Source organism: Vulpes lagopus, chromosome 7 (assembly GCF_018345385.1).
Source record: "Vulpes lagopus strain Blue_001 chromosome 7, ASM1834538v1, whole genome shotgun sequence".
In the NCBI taxonomy this organism is placed as follows: Eukaryota; Metazoa; Chordata; class Mammalia; order Carnivora; family Canidae; genus Vulpes; species Vulpes lagopus.
Genome location: NC_054830.1, coordinates 112,573,956 through 112,594,287, shown reverse-complemented (window position 1 = coordinate 112,594,287; position 20,332 = coordinate 112,573,956). Strand labels below are relative to the sequence as shown.

General features: G+C 35.6%; 1 protein-coding gene across 7 annotated transcripts in view; it reads right to left on the bottom strand.

Annotated features, from left to right (window-relative positions):
- Positions 1 to 20,332, bottom strand: part of RAPGEF6 (Rap guanine nucleotide exchange factor 6) — a 186,534-nt gene that overhangs the window by 137,182 nt on the left and 29,020 nt on the right. For 6 of the 7 annotated variants that reach the window (XM_041762080.1, XM_041762085.1, XM_041762081.1 and 3 more), the window contains exon 5: positions 2,337 to 2,406. The exons of the other annotated variant lie outside the window; for it this stretch is intronic. In XM_041762080.1, the coding sequence (XP_041618014.1) occupies positions 2,337 to 2,406 (70 nt within the window). The remainder of the gene's footprint in view (positions 1 to 2,336; positions 2,407 to 20,332) is intronic. 7 annotated transcript variants of the gene reach the window in all.

Here is a 20,332-nt window from a genome sequence, read left to right as displayed (position 1 = left end):
TCAAGTTTCAGCACTCATTAATGATTTTGTAAAATCATTTTTTCTCTATTTGTTAGTATTTCAGTTATAGGGAAGAACGTTCCCTTCTCCCTTATTCACTCACTCGTATCAGGAGAATTTATAAATCCTTATATTATATATAGGGATACCAGTAATTACTATTAATTTTTATTTTTTATTTTATTTTATTATTTTATTTTATTTTATTTATGAGAGAGAGAGAGAGAGAGAGAGAGAGAGAGAGAGAGAGAGGCAGAGACATAGGCAGAGGGAGAAGCAGGCTCCATGCACTGGGAGCCCGACGTGGGATTCGATCCTGGGTCTCCAGGATCACGCCCTGGGCCAAAGGCAGGCGCCAAACCGCTGCGCCACCCAGGGATCCCTACTATGAATTTTTATGTGGATTCTCAAATTGTCCCAGATTTGGGCAACAGGAGTCCCTTTAATCTGGTTCTTCTGTCCTTTTGCCAGGTCCCTAATGCTTTCTCTGAGTGTTTTCTAACTTTTAGAATGGGTACTTGAAACATTTTATACTTTGATATAGTTAAGTTATAAGGATTATACATTTGTAACATCTCAACAAATTATATGTATTTAAAACATGTGTATTTGTGCATGCTAATCCTCTAGCTAGCAGCACTTTCTACAATGTTAAAGGCAAGGAATTCTTAAACTACTCTGTTCAACTAAATACTGATAATGGAAATCAAGTTTCTTACCCTTACAGAAAGAAGGTAACAAGCAAAGAATAAAGGCCAGAATAAGCTCTGGGTTTTAAACACAGATACAAAGAAATAAATACAGACACATGTATATATATGTGTATGGGCACATACACACTCACAGTGTATTTTCTAGCTCTGTTCACTGACAGACCCTTTAAGCAAAAAGGCACCGGGAGCAATGAAAAACACTGGCAGCCTTATCTTGGCTTTAAATTCTATACCCCACTGAACAAGCAGATCTTCTTTGAGACTGGTCTGGGCAGAAAAACAGCCCTCCCTTTAACTTACAGGGAAAATTAACTTAATAATTTATAAGTGATTAATCTCTCTGTAATTTAATAACACTGAATACTTAACAGTGAACACTTAAAATGGTTGATAGTAAATTTTATGTTGTGTATTTTAATGCAATAAAACTAAGCAAACAAAAAAAAAGTATATGAGAACACTGAGGTAAAAAGCACTATTCTTTCCTGATAAAGCAGAAGAAATACAAAATATGTGAACTGACAAATAAATGAGAAAATCGGTACTGCCTGAGGCAGTTTTCTTGACGTGTCTCTCAATATATTTATTTAAAAGATAAAGAGTTCTGAGGCCTTATATATGCTACATATACCAACACTTGAAGAACATAAACATAATGCACAGTCCAAGCCTTGAATAATCTTCAATTTAATTAACATTCACTGAATACTTACTATGCAGGCAGCACTCTGCAATACAATGGAAGACACAAAGCGAGTAAGATATAATTTTTGCCTTTTAGGAGCTAAAAATTCATTTGTTTATGAAATTTAGGACACTGAGTGCATGATAATGTAGATGATCCAGTTTGGGGAAGAGGTAACAAGAAACTAGGAAGATGTGAAGTTTGAACTCTGACATTAAAATGCTTCGTTAAGAATGCAACTTCACTTCTTAAAAATTTAAAATCAAATCATATGACATGATCATCTACAGAAGATGCTAGCAGTACAATGAGCCCATTCAATATAATTCTTTTCTAGTAAGGTCATCTCAGAAAAAGGTAAATAAAAAAAACAACACAAGGTGTTGTGTTCTTGGTTCTTTTAATGCTAAAAAACAAAGTGAGATTTTCTAACGTTTTATCAACTACCTGGATTTCTTAGGAATAAGAATTATTCCTTAATTATACTCTTAAAGTAATAATATTAAGATCTAAACCATTTCTTACTTGGATATAACTGTGTTGTCTCTTTTTCTCTCGCTTTCTCCCTCATGTCCAGAGCACAGAATATGGATATTCAAAGATTATTAACTAAATTAAGCAGGAAAAGAGAAAACACTTGAAAGGTCAGGGTTCCTTTATAAGGCTTTCATTTAAAATTTCTAGTTAGAAGTAGTAAAAGAAACTATCAAATTTGGAACATGGTAAATATAATTGTATAATTTTTCAAATCCTCTCAAGAATCAGAAAAAATTTAAAGTAGATAAAACCATATCAAATTTGATATATAGGTCTGATGCTACCCAATATGTTAAAAGTCACAGTAATGGAACCTCCTTAAGTGTTTAAAATCTTACTACATTTAAAGTTGAAATTGAAGCATTTCAAAAAAACAATGCAGCATTCTTTAAAATTCTTACCACAATCATTTCTGAAGGCTCTAATACAAGACAATCACATCCTCTTTTTCCTCCAAACTGCTTACCAAAACTATAAAAACAAAAGAACAATTTCTTTAGCAAAGATTATAGATAAAATATATCAATATAGAAAAAATAAAAAAGAACCCCTCCCCAAACCCTAAATGTTAAACCAAGAAATTATAATTCTATCATTTATGTTAATTAAGATTTTCTTAAGAACAACCCAAAATACCTTTCCTCTTATTTGCCCTGACAGAAATGATCAACACAATTCTTTGTGAAAAATCTTTTAAAAATATATGCTTTTAGTCTCTAAAATTATAAAAGATATTGCCTAGTCTCAAATTTTGAATTTGATATATAATGTTGAACTAGTGTAAAAACATCTAATAAAAAATGAAGCTACAACTATGGAATATTTTATGAAAATAAACTATTATATTTTGGAAGCGGTAATCAACAAAAGATAAAAAGAACTTAAAGGAAAAACATAAGGTCTTCATTTTAAAAGAGAAACAAAATGTTTTAAAAGGGGGTGGGGTAGGATACTCGCTAATTATATATTAGACAAAATTTTAACATACCTTATTTGCAAACCACACTTAAAGAAAATTATAAAAGCAATCTAAAATATTACATCAATGAAAATGAAGTACCATGGCCAATATCTAAAATACTACTATAAACTAATGAAATTGAAGAAACTTCACTAATCAAGCAAAATATAAAGTACCAAAAAGTAAACATAAGGAAATACAAGTCATTTAAAAAAACACTATGCAATTTTACAGACTGGAAAAAGTGAATGAATAAAATAAGTGACCTATTATCTACTTTTATGAGAAGGTTTAGTATTTTAAAAATGTCAATTCTTCACAAAGTATAATGTTACATACAAATATTAGTTCATAACAAGATCCTAAGGTGCCTTAGTGCACAAGGCAGAATGTTAGTCTTTTAACAAAATTTTAATGTCTACATATAATAAATTACTTCTGAGATGAAAAAAAAATCACTTTTATTTTTTCTTAAGCGGTACAACTATTTTCCCCCAAAACTCTTGACAGCATCTAATGCATAAAAAATTAAAGTAAATTTGTTTAAATTTCTTTCACTGAAGATAGAGTAACAGATACTAGATTTATTCTCTTAGCTAAAAAAGCAAGAAAATCAAAATACATAAACAGCACAGTTACAAGACACTGGAAAACAGGAAGGACAGGGCTGTGATCACTAAGAGAGAAAATAAAAAAACTAGGATAGCCCCCCCACACACAGTATTCCATTTTACCACCTACAGGAAATCTCTAGGCCATTTAGGTACATACCCTAGATCAGAATTACAAGATTTCCTTCTCTATGTCTAGTATGTTCAAAAGTTTTATCATGAACAGGTTTTGGATTTTTTCAAATGTTTTGTTTTCTTTTTTTACTGCAACAATATGGTTTTTGTCCATTATTTTACTTATACACTATACTGTATTAGTTGATTTACAAATGTTTAAACCTTCTTGCATTCTCAAGATAACCCCAACTTACTCAGTTTCTAATACTTTATTAATATATATCTGGATTGAGTTTGCTGTAATCTTGTTAACAACTGCTGCATGTATGTTAATGAGTGATAAAAACGTGTGATTTGCTTTTCTTGTGATGTTTTTGTCTGTGTTAGTGTTCGGTTAATACTGGACTCAGAATAGGTTGTAAGTGCTCCTCTTTCTCCATTTTCCCAAAGAGTTTGCTCAGGATAAGTAGCAATGCTTTCTTAAATACTTGAAAAGGCTTAACAGTAATGCCATCTGGGCCTAGCTTTTCTTTGTGGTAATAAATATCATTATCAATTTAATTTCTTTACTTTTTATAAATACATTCAACGTTTTTCAGTCTACTTATGGTAATGTATGTTTTTGTAAGATCCGCCCAATTTGTTATAAAGTGGCTCATAAAATTTTCAAATGCTTTTAATTTTTGTATTAATATCTCTTCTTTCATAACTGATTTTGGTTATGTGTTTTCTTTCTTTCTTTCTTTCTTTCTTCCTTCCTTCCTTCCTTCCTTCCTTCCTTCCTTCCTTCCTTCCTTATTTATTTATTTATTTATGAGAGACACAGAAAGAGGCAGAGACATAGGCAGAGGGAAAGAATCAGGCTCCTTGCAGGGAGCCTGATGTGGGACTTGATCCCCGGACTAAAGGATCATGCCAAGCCAAAGGCAGACACTCAACCTCTGAGGCACCCAGGTGTCCCTGTTTTCTCTTTTTTAAATGGTCAGTCTATGCCAAACATTATTAGTGTTGCTGACCTTTTACAAGAACAAATTTTTCATTTCTCTGATTATTTTCTATTGTTTCTCTGGTTTTTCTTTCATTGATTTCCACTCAAATTTCACTTCTATTTCAAATTTACTGTGCTATTCTTATTAATATGAAAACTCAAGGTGACTGAATTGAGACCATTCTTCTTTTCTCATGAAGGTGCTATAAAAACTTAGTGTTGTAAATTTCCCTCTAAATTCCCCTTTTAGGGGAACCTCCGTATTTGTTACATATTCATTTTCATTCATTTCAAAACATTTTCCAATTTCTGCTGTCAACTCTTCCTTGACCTATGGTCATTTACAAAAGTGTTGTTTAAATTTTCACATTTCTTCCTGGAACTGATTTATAATTTAATTCCAATATAATTCAGAGAATAAACCCTGAGTAATTTCAACCTTTTTAAATTTACTGAAACTTGTTTCACAGCCTAGAATATGCTCTATCCTGGAGAATCATCTATAAGCCAGAAAAAAAAAAAAATGTATAAGATCAAAGTGGTAGTAGTACTTCTTAAGCTATTTATCTTTACTAATTTTTCAATCTAGTGGTTCTGCCGATTATAGACAGTTTTGAAATCTCAGGCCATAAGAGTCCAATTTCTATTCATCTTTCCAATTCTGTCAGTTTTTACTACTAGTATTTTAGGGTTCTATCATAGTTAAAACTGTTTTAGGCTCCTAATAGATTCATCCTTTTAGAACTATGAAAATTTACTCTTAGTCTCCAGTAACATTTTGGGTTTTATAGGAGATTTTGATTGATCAGGCTTCCCAATACACAGATATTTAAACACCAATTCTAAAGTTTATATGGACAGGCAAAAAGATCTAGAATAGCTAACACATCAAAGGACAAGAACTAAGTAAGAAGACTGACACTGACTTTAAAATGTACCACACAGGTTCAGGAAACAGGACACTGTGATGCTGGCTAAAAAATAAACAAAGGTATCAATAAAACAGAACACAGAGCCCAGAATTAGAGTCCCATGAATATGTTCAACTGATTTTGACAAAGAAGCAAAAATAACACAATGCAGCAAAGACAGTTCTCTTCAACAAGTAGTGCTAGACAACTACATGTCAAAAAATGAATCTAGGACACCTGCATGACTCAGCAGTTGAGCACCTCCCTTTGGCCCAGAGCATGATCTGGAGTCCCGGGATTGAGTCCCACATCGGGCTCCCTGCATAGAGCCTGCTTTTCTCTCTGCCTGTGTCTCTGCCTCTCTCTGTGTCTCTCATGAATAAATACATAAAATCTTAAAAAAAAAAAAAAAAGAATCTAGATACAGATCTTATACCACATCTTCACCAAAATGAACTATATACCAAATTTGTAAAACATAAAACCATTCGACTCCTAAAAAAATACAGGGAAAATCTAAATGATTCTAGGAACGGCAGTGACCTTTTAGCTAAAACATCAAAGGCATGATACATAAAAGTGGTACGTTGAACTTCACTGCAATTGAAAACTCCTCTACAAAAGACAAAGAGAATGAGAAGATAAGCCGCAGACCAAGAAACTATTGCAAACAGTCCTTCTGAGAAAGGTTTGTTATCTAAGACAGAAAGACACAAAGAATTCTTAAAACTCAACAAGAAAACAATTAGAAAATGAGACCAAGACCTTAACAGCCCACAAAAGAAGATACACAGATGACGAGCACATGAAAAGCTCAACATCAGAAGTCATCAGGGAAATGCAAATTAAAGTAACGAGACATCATACACCCTATAGGAATGGCTAACATCCAGTACTGACAAGACCAAACGCTTAATATGGTTGTGGAATAAAAGAAACTCATTCATTGCTGTAGGGAAATGAAATGGCACACTTTGGTAGAGTTTGGCAATTTCCTACAAAACTAAAAATACTCTTATTATATGACCTAGTAATCATGTTACTTGGTATTTAACCAAAGGAGCTGAAAACGTTATGTCTACACTAACACATGCACATGGATGTTCATATCAGCTATTCAAGAGTCAACGGTAAATTTTTACAACTAATAATAAGACAAACATAGAATCGAAAATAGACAAAAGCACTGAGCAGATAATTCAACAAAGTATAGGAATGCCTAATAAGCACATGGAGAGACACAAAGGGACCAGTCACTACTGAAATGCACATTAAAATAACACTGAGATGCTATTAAGCACACACTGAAACTGTAATAATCAAATACCATCAACAGCAAGTGATGGATAGACTACGGAGAAACTAGATCCATTATACAATGCTTGTCAGAATGTAAAACAGTATATCCTCTTTTAAACAATTTTGTCCTTTTCAAAAAGCTAAATATATGCTTGTTATACAACAGAACAATTCCACTATATTTGGATATCTACAAATGTAAACACATGGTCCATATAAAGACTTGTGAGCGAATCTTGTTAACGTCATTACTTATAAAAACTCCAACAAAACTGGAACAATAATTTCTAATTTTTCAAAATTTTCATCTTTTGGTAAATGGCTAGACAAAATGTGGTATCTTTCTAGAATCCAGTACAATTTAATACTTAAAAAAAAAATCGAGTGTGTTACAACTGGCATGTGCCCAAACATGGATACATCTTAAAAACGTTACTCTGACAAAAGCCAAAAACCAAGACTACTTCTAAATAATGCAAAAAGTAGATAGTGACAGAAAGCAGATCATGTTAACTGCAAAAGAGCATGAGGGAACTTTTTCAGGCAATGAAAGTCATCTGTAACCATGATGCACCAATGTATACATTTACTATAAATTATTCAACTGTGAAGTTAAGATGGGTGAATTTTATGGTATGCAAATTATACTCCAATAAAGCTATTTTAAGAAAACTGTCTAAGAAACAGAAGAAAATCTTTACAAACTTGGAGTAGGGAAAGATTTGTTGGAACATATAAGTACTACAAATAAAGGGAAAAAAGTCATCCTTAGAACTTTTTAACAATTAAAGAAGTCACTACTGAATTTGTCGAATTTTGTTCCAAATACGTTTTGGAACGTATTTTTTCAGGAAATTTTCAGGAACATCAGGAAACGTATTTGGAACAACAGATACAACAAATACAAACATATTTGGAACAAGTATCTATCTTATAGTGAATTTTTATGCATGATAAATAACTCATTTAATTCAAAAGAGAAAACTTCTAAAGGATTGAACCAACTTTTCACAAAGGAAGATTCATGAATGGTTAATAACTACATGCAAAAAAGCTGACAGCATTATCACAAAAATGTAAATTAACACCACAGTGAGGTCCATTTTATACAGATCCATTTTATACAGACCAGAATAGCTAAAATCAAAGACTAACCTAACCACATCAAGCACTGAAGAGGATATGGAGCAATGTGAATTCTACAAACTGGTGGTGGCATTATAAATGGCACAAAATTCGACAAAATATTTGGCAGTTCTTTTTAGAAGTTAAGCATGACTACCATGCAGCTCAGCCACTGAACTCTAGGTATTTACTGAAGAAAAACACAAGTCCATATAAAGACTTATACAGAAAAGATTGTAAGTACTTTATTTGTTAGAGAAAAAAATTAGAACCAACCTTAATTTCTTTCAAAAGTAGAATGTATAAACACACTGAACTGTATACATACAATGGGATACTAATGAGCAATTTTACAAAATGAATCATCAGTATACACAGCAACATGAAGGCATCTCTAAAACATTATGCTAAGTGAAATATTTTAAAAAACAAAAACTGTACAACATATTGTTCCATTTATGTAAAATAGTAGTAAATGATATCTATATACCAGAAAGTACAACAGTGGTTGGCTGATGATGAGGATGCAATAAAGTGTAGATAAAAACTGACAACTAGGTAAATGTCATCTACAAAAAATTTAGATCTATGAATATACTTGGTGAAAAAGTGAATGCTTCTACCTTCCCATCCCAAAATCCCCTTCTAGACAGAACAATAAAGGATGTCTGCTCTCAGTACTTCTCTTCAACACTGTCATTTCTTCCCAGGGGAGTAAAGCAGAAAAGGGGAGGAGGGTATGTTTTAATTAGAAAAAAAGAAAACCATCAAATCAGTAGACAACAGATAGAAAATCCTAAAGAATCTGTAAGACAGCTATTAGAATTAACATGTGAAGTTGGTAAGGTTACAAGATATAAAATCAACACATACAACACCTTAATACTGAAGACTACAGAAGACCACTGAGAGAATATTACACAAAATTGTTGACCTAAATAAACTGAGTGACGTACCTTGTTCACGGTCTGTAAGAATCAACCATTAAGATATCAATACTACTCAAAATGGTGTACAGATTTCAGTGCATTTCCAATCAAAATCCCAGGCTTTTCTCTTTTTGTAAATAATAAACTGATTCTAAAATTCGTCTGAAATTGTAAAGAACTTATAATAACCCAAACAATTTGACAAAGCCAGGAGGACTCATACATTTTGTGATTTATCATAAAGCTAAAGTCATCAGGATAATGTAAGCAGTGGTACTACACAGAAAAATACATCAATAGAAAAAAAGAAAAAGAAATCAATGAAATAAATTAAATAGTTGGGAAATATACCCAAATGGTCAATACAACTTCAACAAAGATGCAAAGGTAATTCAGAGAAAGGATAGTTTTGTCAACAAATGGTGCTAGAGCAATTGAATATCCACAGGTAAAAAGATGAAATTAGATCCACATACCATGCTGTGTAAGAAAACCAGCTAGCTACAAATAGATCACAGACCTAAATATATCATAGCAAAATCTGAAACTATACAGGTTCTGGAAGAAATTATAGAAAAAATTATTTGTGACATTGGGTTAACCAAAGATTTCCTACATACAACAAAAGCACAGTCCTTAAAGAAAAAAACCTGATAAACTGAACTTCATCAAAATCAAGTTCTTCTGTTCTCTGAAAAGCAATTAATAGATGGAAAACAATCCACAGACTGGAAAATATTTGTCAGGTATACATCTGTTGAAGGAACTGTGTAGAGCATGAAGAACTTCTGGAATTAAAAAATAAGAAATCATACAACTTTACCATCCTGCCCAAATGGGCACATGATTCAGAGACACTTCATAAAAGCCACGTTACTGACAGGTAACTATAATGAAAAGATGCTCACCATCACTAATATTTAGTGAAATGCAAATTTAAACTATAATCAGCTACTATCACATACCCATGAGAGTATGGAACTTAAAAAGATTGACCTTGAGGATGCCAGGTGGATCAGTCAGTTCGGTTAAGAATCAGATTCTTGATTTCAGCTTAGGTCATCATCTCACAGTCAGGGGATCAAACTCGGGAGACTGCCTCCTCACTCAGCAGGGAGTCTGCCTCAGATTCTCTCTCTCCCTCTACCTCTGCCCTTCCCTACCCCACCTTCCCCTCATATGCTCTTTCTCTCTCTCAAAAAAAAAAAAAAAGACTGACCTTACCAAGTGTTTGTGAGGATGTGAGGAGACGTAGTGGAACAACTAGTATTCTCATATACTGCTGGTGGGAATGTAAAATGACAACTTTGGGAAACAGCATGGCACTTAAAAGGTTAAATATTCCTCTTGCCAATAACCAAGCTATTCCAAAATAAATATACATATATACTTACATATCCAAAATAAAGTATGTGTCCACATGAAGACTTATAATCCATTCTCTTCCCATGTATTTACTCAGAAGATATGAAACCATATGTCCATCTAAAGACTTGTACACAAATGCTGATAGCATCACAAGTTAAAAATAATCAAAAACAGGAAATAACCCAAACGTCCATCAGTAGGTAAATTGCAAACAAAGAATGGTATATCCATACAAAAGAATACCGCAATAAAAAGCAATGAAACATATGAAATATGAATGGATCAGGATAATGTGATGCAAAAAGAAATCCTGCCATTTCATGGATGAAGATGGATGAACATTGAGGGCATTATGCTGAATGAAATAAACCATACACAGAAAGACAAATACTATATGGTATCACATGCAGAGTCCCAAAACCTTTTTTTTAAAACCTGATTAAAACATAGAAACATTGACTAAAATGGCGTTTGCCAGGTACTCAGGGGAAAGGAAATTACAGTGATTAAGGTCAAGGGGAACCAATTTTCAGATGCAACAAGAGTAAGTTCTGGTGATCTAATGTACAGGATAGTGTCTTAAAAAAAAAAAGAAATGAAATATTGATACATTCTACAATAGGGATAAACCTTAGTAATTTTAACACGAATTTAACAAGTGTGAGAAGCCAGCCAAGAAAAGACTATATATTTTGTGCTTCACCTTAAATAAAATTTTAGAAAATGTCATCTACAGTGATGCTCCCCCCGCAAAAAAAAATTAATACTGGGGACCAATGGAGGGAGCAAGGATGGATGAAGGAGAATGTTTACAAAAGGGCATGAGCAATTTTTGGGGGGTGATGGATGGATATGTTCATTACCCTTATTAGAGCAATGGTTTTACAGGTGTATACCCACACCAAAATTTATCAAACTGTGTATTTTAAGTAAGTGCAGTGTGCTCTACATCAATTATACCTTAATAAAGTTACTTTTAAAATAATTAAGAATGGGGGGATCCCTGGGTGGCGCAGCGGTTTAGCGCCTGCCTTTGGCCCAGGGTGCGATCCTGGAGACCTGGGATCGAGTCCCACGTTGGGCTCCCGGTGCATGGAGCCTGCTTCTCCCTCTGCCTGTGTCTCTGCCTCTCTCTCTCTCTGTGTGACTATCATAAATAAATAAAAATTAAAAAAAATAAAATAAAATAAAAAATAAAATAATTAAGAATGTGAAAATGCAAGCCAAAAATGAGACACAATATGTGCAAAACCTGTCACTTTGTATCATGGAATGTATTAAAGATTCCCACCAAAAAAAAAAAAAATCAAGACAAACAGCTCAACTTTAAAACAGGCAAAAAAAATTTTACAGATACTTCGTGAAAGAATATGGAAATAGCAACGAATAAACACAAGAAAAAGCACTCAATTTCATTAAGCAGGAAAATTAAAATGAAAACCACTTCACAGTGACAAGAATAGCTAAACTAAAAGACGATAATCACATGTTGGTGACTGTGTAGGAAGAGAAACAGAACTTTTAGATGTTGCTTGTGGGAGTTTAAAATGGTACAACGCTGTGGAATGCAGTTTAGTAGTTTCTTGTAAATAGTTTCTCTATTAAACTTCAAGACACACTATAAAGCTACTGTAATTACAACAGTGAGGTATTCAAGCAGGGACAAACAAAATCTAACTGAACAGATTAGGAGCCCAGAAATAAGCACAATATGTGGATATTTGTTTTTTTTAAAAAATGTGGGACTGAATGAGAATGAGAAAAGGATATATAGGAAACCATATGGAAAACTGAGTGTGATAGTGTTGCAGTCAGCAATATAGGAATACAGGCACATCCTGTGAACCAACAATTCTCTGCTACATAAATGCATGCCCATGTGCATCTGATGTACAAGAATGTTCACAGATGCTTTACTTCTAAGAGCCCTCCACTACATAAACAATGTAATACTAATATATAAGAATTTATTAACTCTAACTACATGGATGAATTTTTTTTTTAAACCTTTTTTTTTATTTTTTATTTATTTATGATAGTCACAGAGAGAGAGAGAGAGGCAGAGACACATGCAGAGGGAGAAGCAGGCTCCATGCACTGGGAGCCCGACGTGGGATTCGATCCCGGGTCTCCAGGATCGCGCCCTGGGCCAAGGCAGGCGCTAAACCACTGCGCCACCCAGGGATCCCTCATGGATGAATTTCATGAATAGTGGGCCAAAGAAGCTATACACAAAAGAACAGTGTATGATTACACTCATATCAAGTTAAAAAGTAAAAAAAAAACAAATTATAGTGTTAAGGTGTGCATACAGTCCAGCTAAAAGTCTACAGATATTAAAGGCTAATTAAATTTTTTTAAATGTTATTTTTGGTGGGAATGGGGGAAAGTAGAAAAGCTGATTTGAGAAAAAACCATAGGCTGCCTCCATAGTACTGACAATGTCCAACTTCTTGATCTGGGTAGCAATCACAGAACTTTTCCATCTACAGTAACCTCGCTGATTTGCACATTTAGGTCATCTGCACTGTTGCCATTTGTTTCAAAATAAAAGAGTTCAAACCAAGGAACAATGTTCCTCTTTTGGTCAAAAATACAGGAAAAAAATTTTTCACATATGTATTAAAAAAAAATCACACAAAGACCTTAATAAAAGTGGTTAGCTATCTATGCAAATGGGTTAAATGGTGGGGATGACAATAAAAGTGGGAATGGTAATATTTAAAGCACCATTTGTAATACCATTTTGACTTTTGGATGATACAAATTTACTTGTCAAAAAATTATTTTAAAAAGTACATCTTCAGGGCAGCCCGGTGGCTCAGCTGTTTAGCTCTGCCTTCGGCCCAGGGCGTGATCCTGGAGACCGGGGATCGAGTTCCACGTTGGGCTCCCGGCATAGAGCCGGCTTCTCCCTCTGCCTGTCGTTTTCTCTCTCTGTCTCTCTCATGAATAAATAATTTTTTTTTTAAAAAAAGTACATCTTCAGAAAAAGAACAATGCTATTTACAGGGCTATTTAAAGATGATAACCTTACCAACCCCAAGACTAGCAGAGTGCCCGACACATGTAGGCACTATATGTTTGCTAGACCAATTAATACCTCAGTACTAGAGATATTCTAATTTCAATGTCTGTTTCCTTCTTCTTTGCCAAGCTAATCCTGCTTATCTGTAGAATCCATTTTCACAACTGACTCTCCAAGTTTTCTTTACATGTCAAACAACCGTGTGGCCCTTTCTAAACAAAGCAGTCATCCCAAAGTAAATCAGTCTTTTTTGTCTTGATGCTACTGTCTTGTAAAATGATAATCAATACTTATTTGCTCCATAAATGAATATTTGAATGAATAAATGAAACACTGTTATATTTTATTTGAAAATCACACACAATAAAGTCCTTGGTTTGTTGAGCTATAATCAGATTTTATTGTGGCAACAAAAAGTGAAGTCAATACCAGAAAAAAACTAAATTCTTTCAGAAGACATTGAAATTTCAGATTTCACTAATTACTTATCTACCTATAGTAAACTGCAAAAAAACTTTTATTGATTTAAATTACATATAAGGAGCACTTAAGTGGCTCAGTCAGTTAAGTGTTTGCCTTCAGTTCAGGTCATGATCCCAGCGTCCTGGAATCAAGCCCTGCAGCAGACTCCCTGGTCAGTGAAGAGCCTGCTTCTCCCTCTCCCTCTTCTGCTCCCCCTGCTTATGCTGTCAAATAAATAAACAAAATCTTTAAAATAAATAAACAAACTCAAATGGCCTGCTCTCCGTGAAGTTTCCTGGAGTTTCATACTTTGAGGGTGTGACAAGATATCCCCTCCAAGGGGACATACAAGTTCCTGCACTTTATGCCATCTACCACAAAGAGAGAGGCACAATGCTTGGTTAGTTTTTTTTTGTATTCTAGAGGTAACATACATTTAAGTGTGCTACTTTGACTCATATTCAAAATCACCCACAAGGGCTAGCAAATCCAAAATGGAGTATAAGCCACTGTGCCATCTGGGTCTTATGAACCAGCATATCCAATGGTACCCCCGTGTCTGCTACAAATACAGATGCTCTGTAGAGCATCTCCCAAGCACTAATATGAGAATGACAGTGATGTCTATAATTTCTCTTACATTTATGCCATCTTCTGCAAATATTTATCATACTTTTGAGAAACAAGTTATGCCTTGCGACTGAGCCTTCATAGATGCTGAATGCCAAACTACAGGACACCAGGCTACAATACCGCGTGAACTCCCTATTATGAACTGCTGTAATTAGCCACAACTGTTGAGCAGGGGCAGTAGCAATTATCAAATAAATATGGTATGTAAGAGACTGAGTTTACCCAGGAGCAAACAGGTAGATCAGACTCCTTCAACATCAACTCCTCTTGCAGCATTTCCTCTAACTCAATCCATGCCTATGCCCACCTGGGGAGCTCCTTACGACCAGTTAACTCAGGAAGAACAACCTTGAGCCTGTTTCATCAGTGATCATCAGTTTCATCAGTGAGTGTCCAAAAGTGGACAGCCCACAAGTCACTCAGGGGTGACAGTGAAAGAAGATGGTAAGTAAAGGAAAATCCTCCTATGGAACAGAACTTCAAACAGTACATTCAGATGTCCACTGTGTCTGGATTGAAACAGATTCATGGGCAGTTACTAATGGTGTGGTTGAATGGCCAGGGATCTGGAAGGAACAGGATTGGAAGACTGGTAACAATAAGTCTGGGAAGAGGTATGTGGAAGGACTTCTTTCAGAACGGGCACAGACTCTAAAGATGTCTGTGTCTCCTATGAATGTCTAAAGGGCATGCACTGTGAAGTAGACTTTTAATAAAATCAAGTGAACAAAATGGCATGCTCTATGGAAGTCAATCAAACTCCTTTCCCTGCTACACCAGTGCTTGTTCAATGAGACCATGAATCAAGTAGCCATAGTGGCAGAGACGGAGAACATGCAGGGATTCAACTGCTAATGTTATTGCTGGGAAGCTAATCTGTGAACATTAGAGATCAACACTGAGTCTCTGATATGGCACCACTCCTTGGGGGGGGACCAGTCAGCCACCCTGGAGGCAGATTACTTGCAATGGATTTTTTTCTGTCATGAAGGAGACAGATATTTGTCCTCACTGGAATAAATATGTATTCTGGAAATGATTTACCTTCTATGTCCATGCTTCTGCCAGCACTACTATCCATGGGCTCACTATATGCCTGATCTACCATCTTGCACTCTAGACAACATTATTTTTTATCAAGGCACTCATTTCACAGCAGACTAAATACAGAACTGGTTTCTGTCTTCCCCAACAGCCAGAATACATAGGCCTGACATTCAAGGCATGGAAATAAGAGTGGCTTTTTTCACTGTTACACCTAGTAAGTTGTTCACAGATTTTTCACTTCCCATCTAAAAAACTTCTCCTGGTCTGAGACTTAGTGCCTGACAGAATATTGCTTCTACCAGGAAACACAATGATTCCACTGAATTAAATACTTTCACCTGGCCGCTGAACCAAAACGCAGGGAAAGGGGTTACTGTAATGGCCTGAGCGACTAATTACAATCACAGGGGTAATTGAATTGCTGCACAAAATGGGGACCAGAATGACATCTGAAGCCCAGGAGAATTTCTTAGGCTTCTTGTTTTACTTCCATGTCCACTACTTAAAATCAATGGAGGGGGACCCCTAGGTGACTCAGCAGTTTGGCACCTGCCTTTGGCCCAGGGCGCGATCCTGGAGTCCTGGGATCAAGTCCCACGTCGGGCTTACTGCATGGAGCCTGCTTCTCCCTCTGCCTGTGTCTCTGCCTCTCTCTCTATCTCTTATGAATAAATAAAATCTTAAAAAAATAAAATCAATGGAAAACTGCCACCACCACCACTACAACAGGCCAGGACATTTAAGGACCTCTCAGAAATAAAATTTTTGTTCATATCATCAGGAAAGGACTCAGAACAGATCAAAATCTGGCTTAGGGCAAAAGTACCGAATGGGTAGTAGAAGAAGGAAGTCAGAGGTACCAACTACAACAGCCTTGTGGTCAATTATAGAAACAAGGAATATAAGAACTTTTCATATTTTCCCTTTGCTTACTGTATATGTCTGTATTTGTGTGTAAATACTAGTCATTTTCTTCTTCTCTCTCTTCCCTGTATTTATTTCATATATCTTTTGTTTGAAGTAAACTTTAAAAGGTTGTCTTTAGTTAGCAAAATATTCAGAAGCACTGTGATCAAGTTGTAATTCATATAGCTAGTGACGACTATTAGAACTGTGCATCTTCTTATTCTGGGGAGAGGGTAAAAAATTCTTCACTTGTACGAAGGACAGCTATCTCTTGTAAGGCGGAAACAATTTTGTTGTGGGATGGAAGTTCAAACATGTTTAGAAGCATTCATTATGGAAGCTGAGTAGCCAAGGGAGTAGACTATGCCAATTACTGACTGCCTTTCAATTGCAAATATATTGTTTCTCTTAAAAAAAAAAATTTATTTAATTTAAAGAGCATGTGCCTGTGCACATGCAAGTGTGGGGAGGGGAGAGGGAGAGAGAGACTCCCAAGCAGACTCTCCTGTGATCTCAGAGTCCCATTCAGGCTCCATGTCATAACCCTGAGATCATGACCTGAGTTGAAAACAAGAGTCAGACGCTTAATCAACTGAGCCACACAGGCATCACTATTCAATCTCAGTTTCAAAATCTACTTTGTAATTAAAGATCTAGATTCAATGTTCTCCTTCTGCCTGCTGAAAATGTTAAAGCTTTGTCAGTAGAGGGTGCTAGTAGAACAATGCAATTGAAAAATCATCTTGGAGGGGGGTGAAGAAAGGAGGAAGCGTGTGTTTGTGGGGGGGGGGGGGGGGCAAAGGTAGGTCCTGTCCTCAGCCTCAGGGCTCAGCCACACCCAGTAGGGGGAGGGGAGGTTCAGTCCTTGTCAGCAGTTCCCTTCCTGCTAGCCTTGACTCTGACTGTGTACCAGCTCTGGCCCAAGGCAACAAAGTTAATTTCTCCACTATCTACTGGGCTACAGCTGGCACATTTCCAACAAGATCTAAAAACCAGTTTTGGGGATAGGGCCCCTCTTTCAGGTTTGTTCTTTCCCTGGATATTCTCCCTTAGCTCTTTTATCCTTCTCAATGCCTAATTTCTTAAAATAACAATTTTTTTAAAATTAAACTGTCCCTGTTCAAATTACTGTGGTTTCTATCTTAAGGGGTGTAAGTATGTTTTTCTAAAGATTTTATTTACTTGTTTATTTATGGGAGACAGTGAGCACAAGAGGGGGGAGGGGCAGGAGGAACAGAAAAGCAGACTTCCCCAATGAGCAGAGAGCCCTACATGGGGCTCAATTCCAGGATCCCAAGATCATGACCTGAGCCTAATGCAGATGCTTAACTGACTGAACCACCTAGGTGCCCCAGTAAGGGGAATAAATATTTTTAAATTTAGAGAAACAGGCTATATTTTTATGAACTACAATACTATATCACTCCTTCTATACTTAGTAGTGTTCATTTTCTGTTGGGATCATAATGATCATATCCCAATGCCATTATACTATAATAATTAATATTAACAGACACCCAAAATTATTTAATATATGCTAAGCATTATTCTAAGTTTATTTGAAGTGATGATTTAAGTCTAACAATCATCTTACAATGACCTATTACAAATATATATGCCGAATGTAAAATGTAAATGCTCTACTCAGAATTGCTCTTTATTTAAGTTTTAAATTTTCACTTTTTAAGTAATCTCTACACCCAACATGGGGCTGGAGATCAAGAGTTGCATGCTCAACCAATGGAGCCAACCAGGTGTCCCAAAACTTTTCTTTAAATAATGAGGGGATCCCTGGGTGGCTCAGCAGTTTGGCGCCTGCCTTTGGCCCAGGGCGTGATCCTAGAGTCATGGGATTGAGACCCGCTTCAGGCTACTGCATGGAGCCTGCTTCTCCCTCTGCCTGTGTCTCTGCCTCTATCTCTCTCTGTGTCTCTCATGTATAAATAAATAAAATCTTTAAAGATAAATACGTAAAGATACAAATAAATAATGATTAAATAAACCTCTATAATCAGGTTTACTATGAAGTTCATGATGGTTACATTAACATGTACCATGACTTTGTTGTTTAAAAACTCATACGTTTCTATTATTTAAAAATAGGGATCCCTGGGTGGCGCAGCGGTTTGGCGCCTGCCTTTGGCCCAGGGCGCGACCCTGGAGACCTGGGATCGAATCCCACATCAGGCTCCCGGCGCATGGAGCCTGCTTCTCCCTCTGCCTGTGTCTCTGCCTCTCTCTTTCTCTCTGTATGACTATCATAAATAAATAAAATTAAAAAAAAAATTAAAAAAAAAAAAATAAAAATAAAAATAAAAATTAAGCTTCACTGTCTCGATCACTAAATAGTGATGAATTATTATGGCTGATTAATGGCAAGAGAAAGTCTTAAGTTGTTGACCATCCATCACAGCAGACAAGAGAAAATATTTAAAAGAATAATAGTAATATTTCTAAAATTTTACTATACTCTTTCATTCCAACTTATTCTGTTTCAGTGGCTAACTTACTATGAATCCATTAATGTGGACTTTAGAAAAACAGGGAGAAAAAACAAGAGCCAAAAGGCTTACAACCAAGAACTACTAAGTATTTTATTTGTAAAAATAGGAGACATGTTTTATTCTACTAGTCAAGAAGCACAGATTTTTTTTTTTTAATATTCATTTATTTGAGAGAGAGAGAGAGAGAGAGAGAGAGAGAGAAAGAGAACAGGACCAAGGAGAAGGGCAAAGGCAGAGGGAGAGGCAGAGTCCCTGCTCAGTAGGAGCCTGATGACCTGGGGCTTGATCTCAGAACTCTAGGATCATGACCTAAGCCAAAGGCAGAAGTTTAACCACCTGAGCCACCCAGGTGCAAGAAGCACAGACTTCTTCTTCTTTTTTAAAGATTGTATTTATTTATTCATGAGAGACAACACAGAGCGAGAGAGAGACAGAAACATAGGCAAGAAGGAAAAGCTCTTCCTCACCAAGGAAGAGCCTGATGCGGGGTGATCATGACCTGAACCAAAGGCAGACACTCAAAACACTGAATCACCCAGGTGCCCTGAAGCACAGACTTCTTAATCAAAGGCCAACCATAGAAAGTTTCAGGACCCCAAATAGGATTTTAAAAATGTCATCAAAAATGAGATGCCCATACCATCTACCAAGACTATAACTGGATATTTAAATTTAGCAGTTTTGTTAACTAATAGCTGCAATTAAAAGCCCTACTTTAATAGTCTAAAAATCTCAACATTACTGGAAAAAAGTCGGTAAAAAATTACATTTTTATGTCACCAAATTTTAATACGAGGCCCCAAAAATCTTAAGAATTAGAGAACAAAAAAAAAAAAAAAAAAAAAAGAATTAGAGAACAAATTCTCAAAGAATGCTACCTCTGACCATTTTTCCAACCACTCTTCTTGTTTTACATAATAATTATGATGGTGATAATTAACAATTACTTATAACAGCCAGGCACTGGTCTAAGAGTTTTTTATATATATATTAACTCTTTTATTCCTCAAAACTAGTGTATGAAATAGATTCTAGGGGATCCCTGGGTGGCGCAGCGGTTTGGCGCCTGCCTTTGGCCCAGGGCGCGATCCTGGAGACCCGGGATCGAATCCCACATCGGGCTCCCGGTGCATGGAGCCTGCTTCTTCCTCCGCCTGTGTCTCTGCCTCTCTCTCTCTCTGTGACTATCATAAATAAATAAAAAAATTAAAAAAAAAAAAAAAAGATTCTATTAGTGTCCCCATTTCACAAATGGGGAATTTAAGTAATTTGCCCAAGAAAGAGTAGAATACAGACATGAACTCATGCAGTCTGGCTCTCAACTGTTAAGGTTTACAGACTTCTGTTGAGAGCTTTGAGTGGTAGATTGCTAAAACCTTACAGAGATATTTCAAGTAGGTACTATTATACTCATTTTACAATTAAATTTTGTACAAAATAATATAAATAGTTAAGTGAGAAATCAGGACTTTTATCTAGTTTACCTTACTCTAAAAACCATTTTCTTA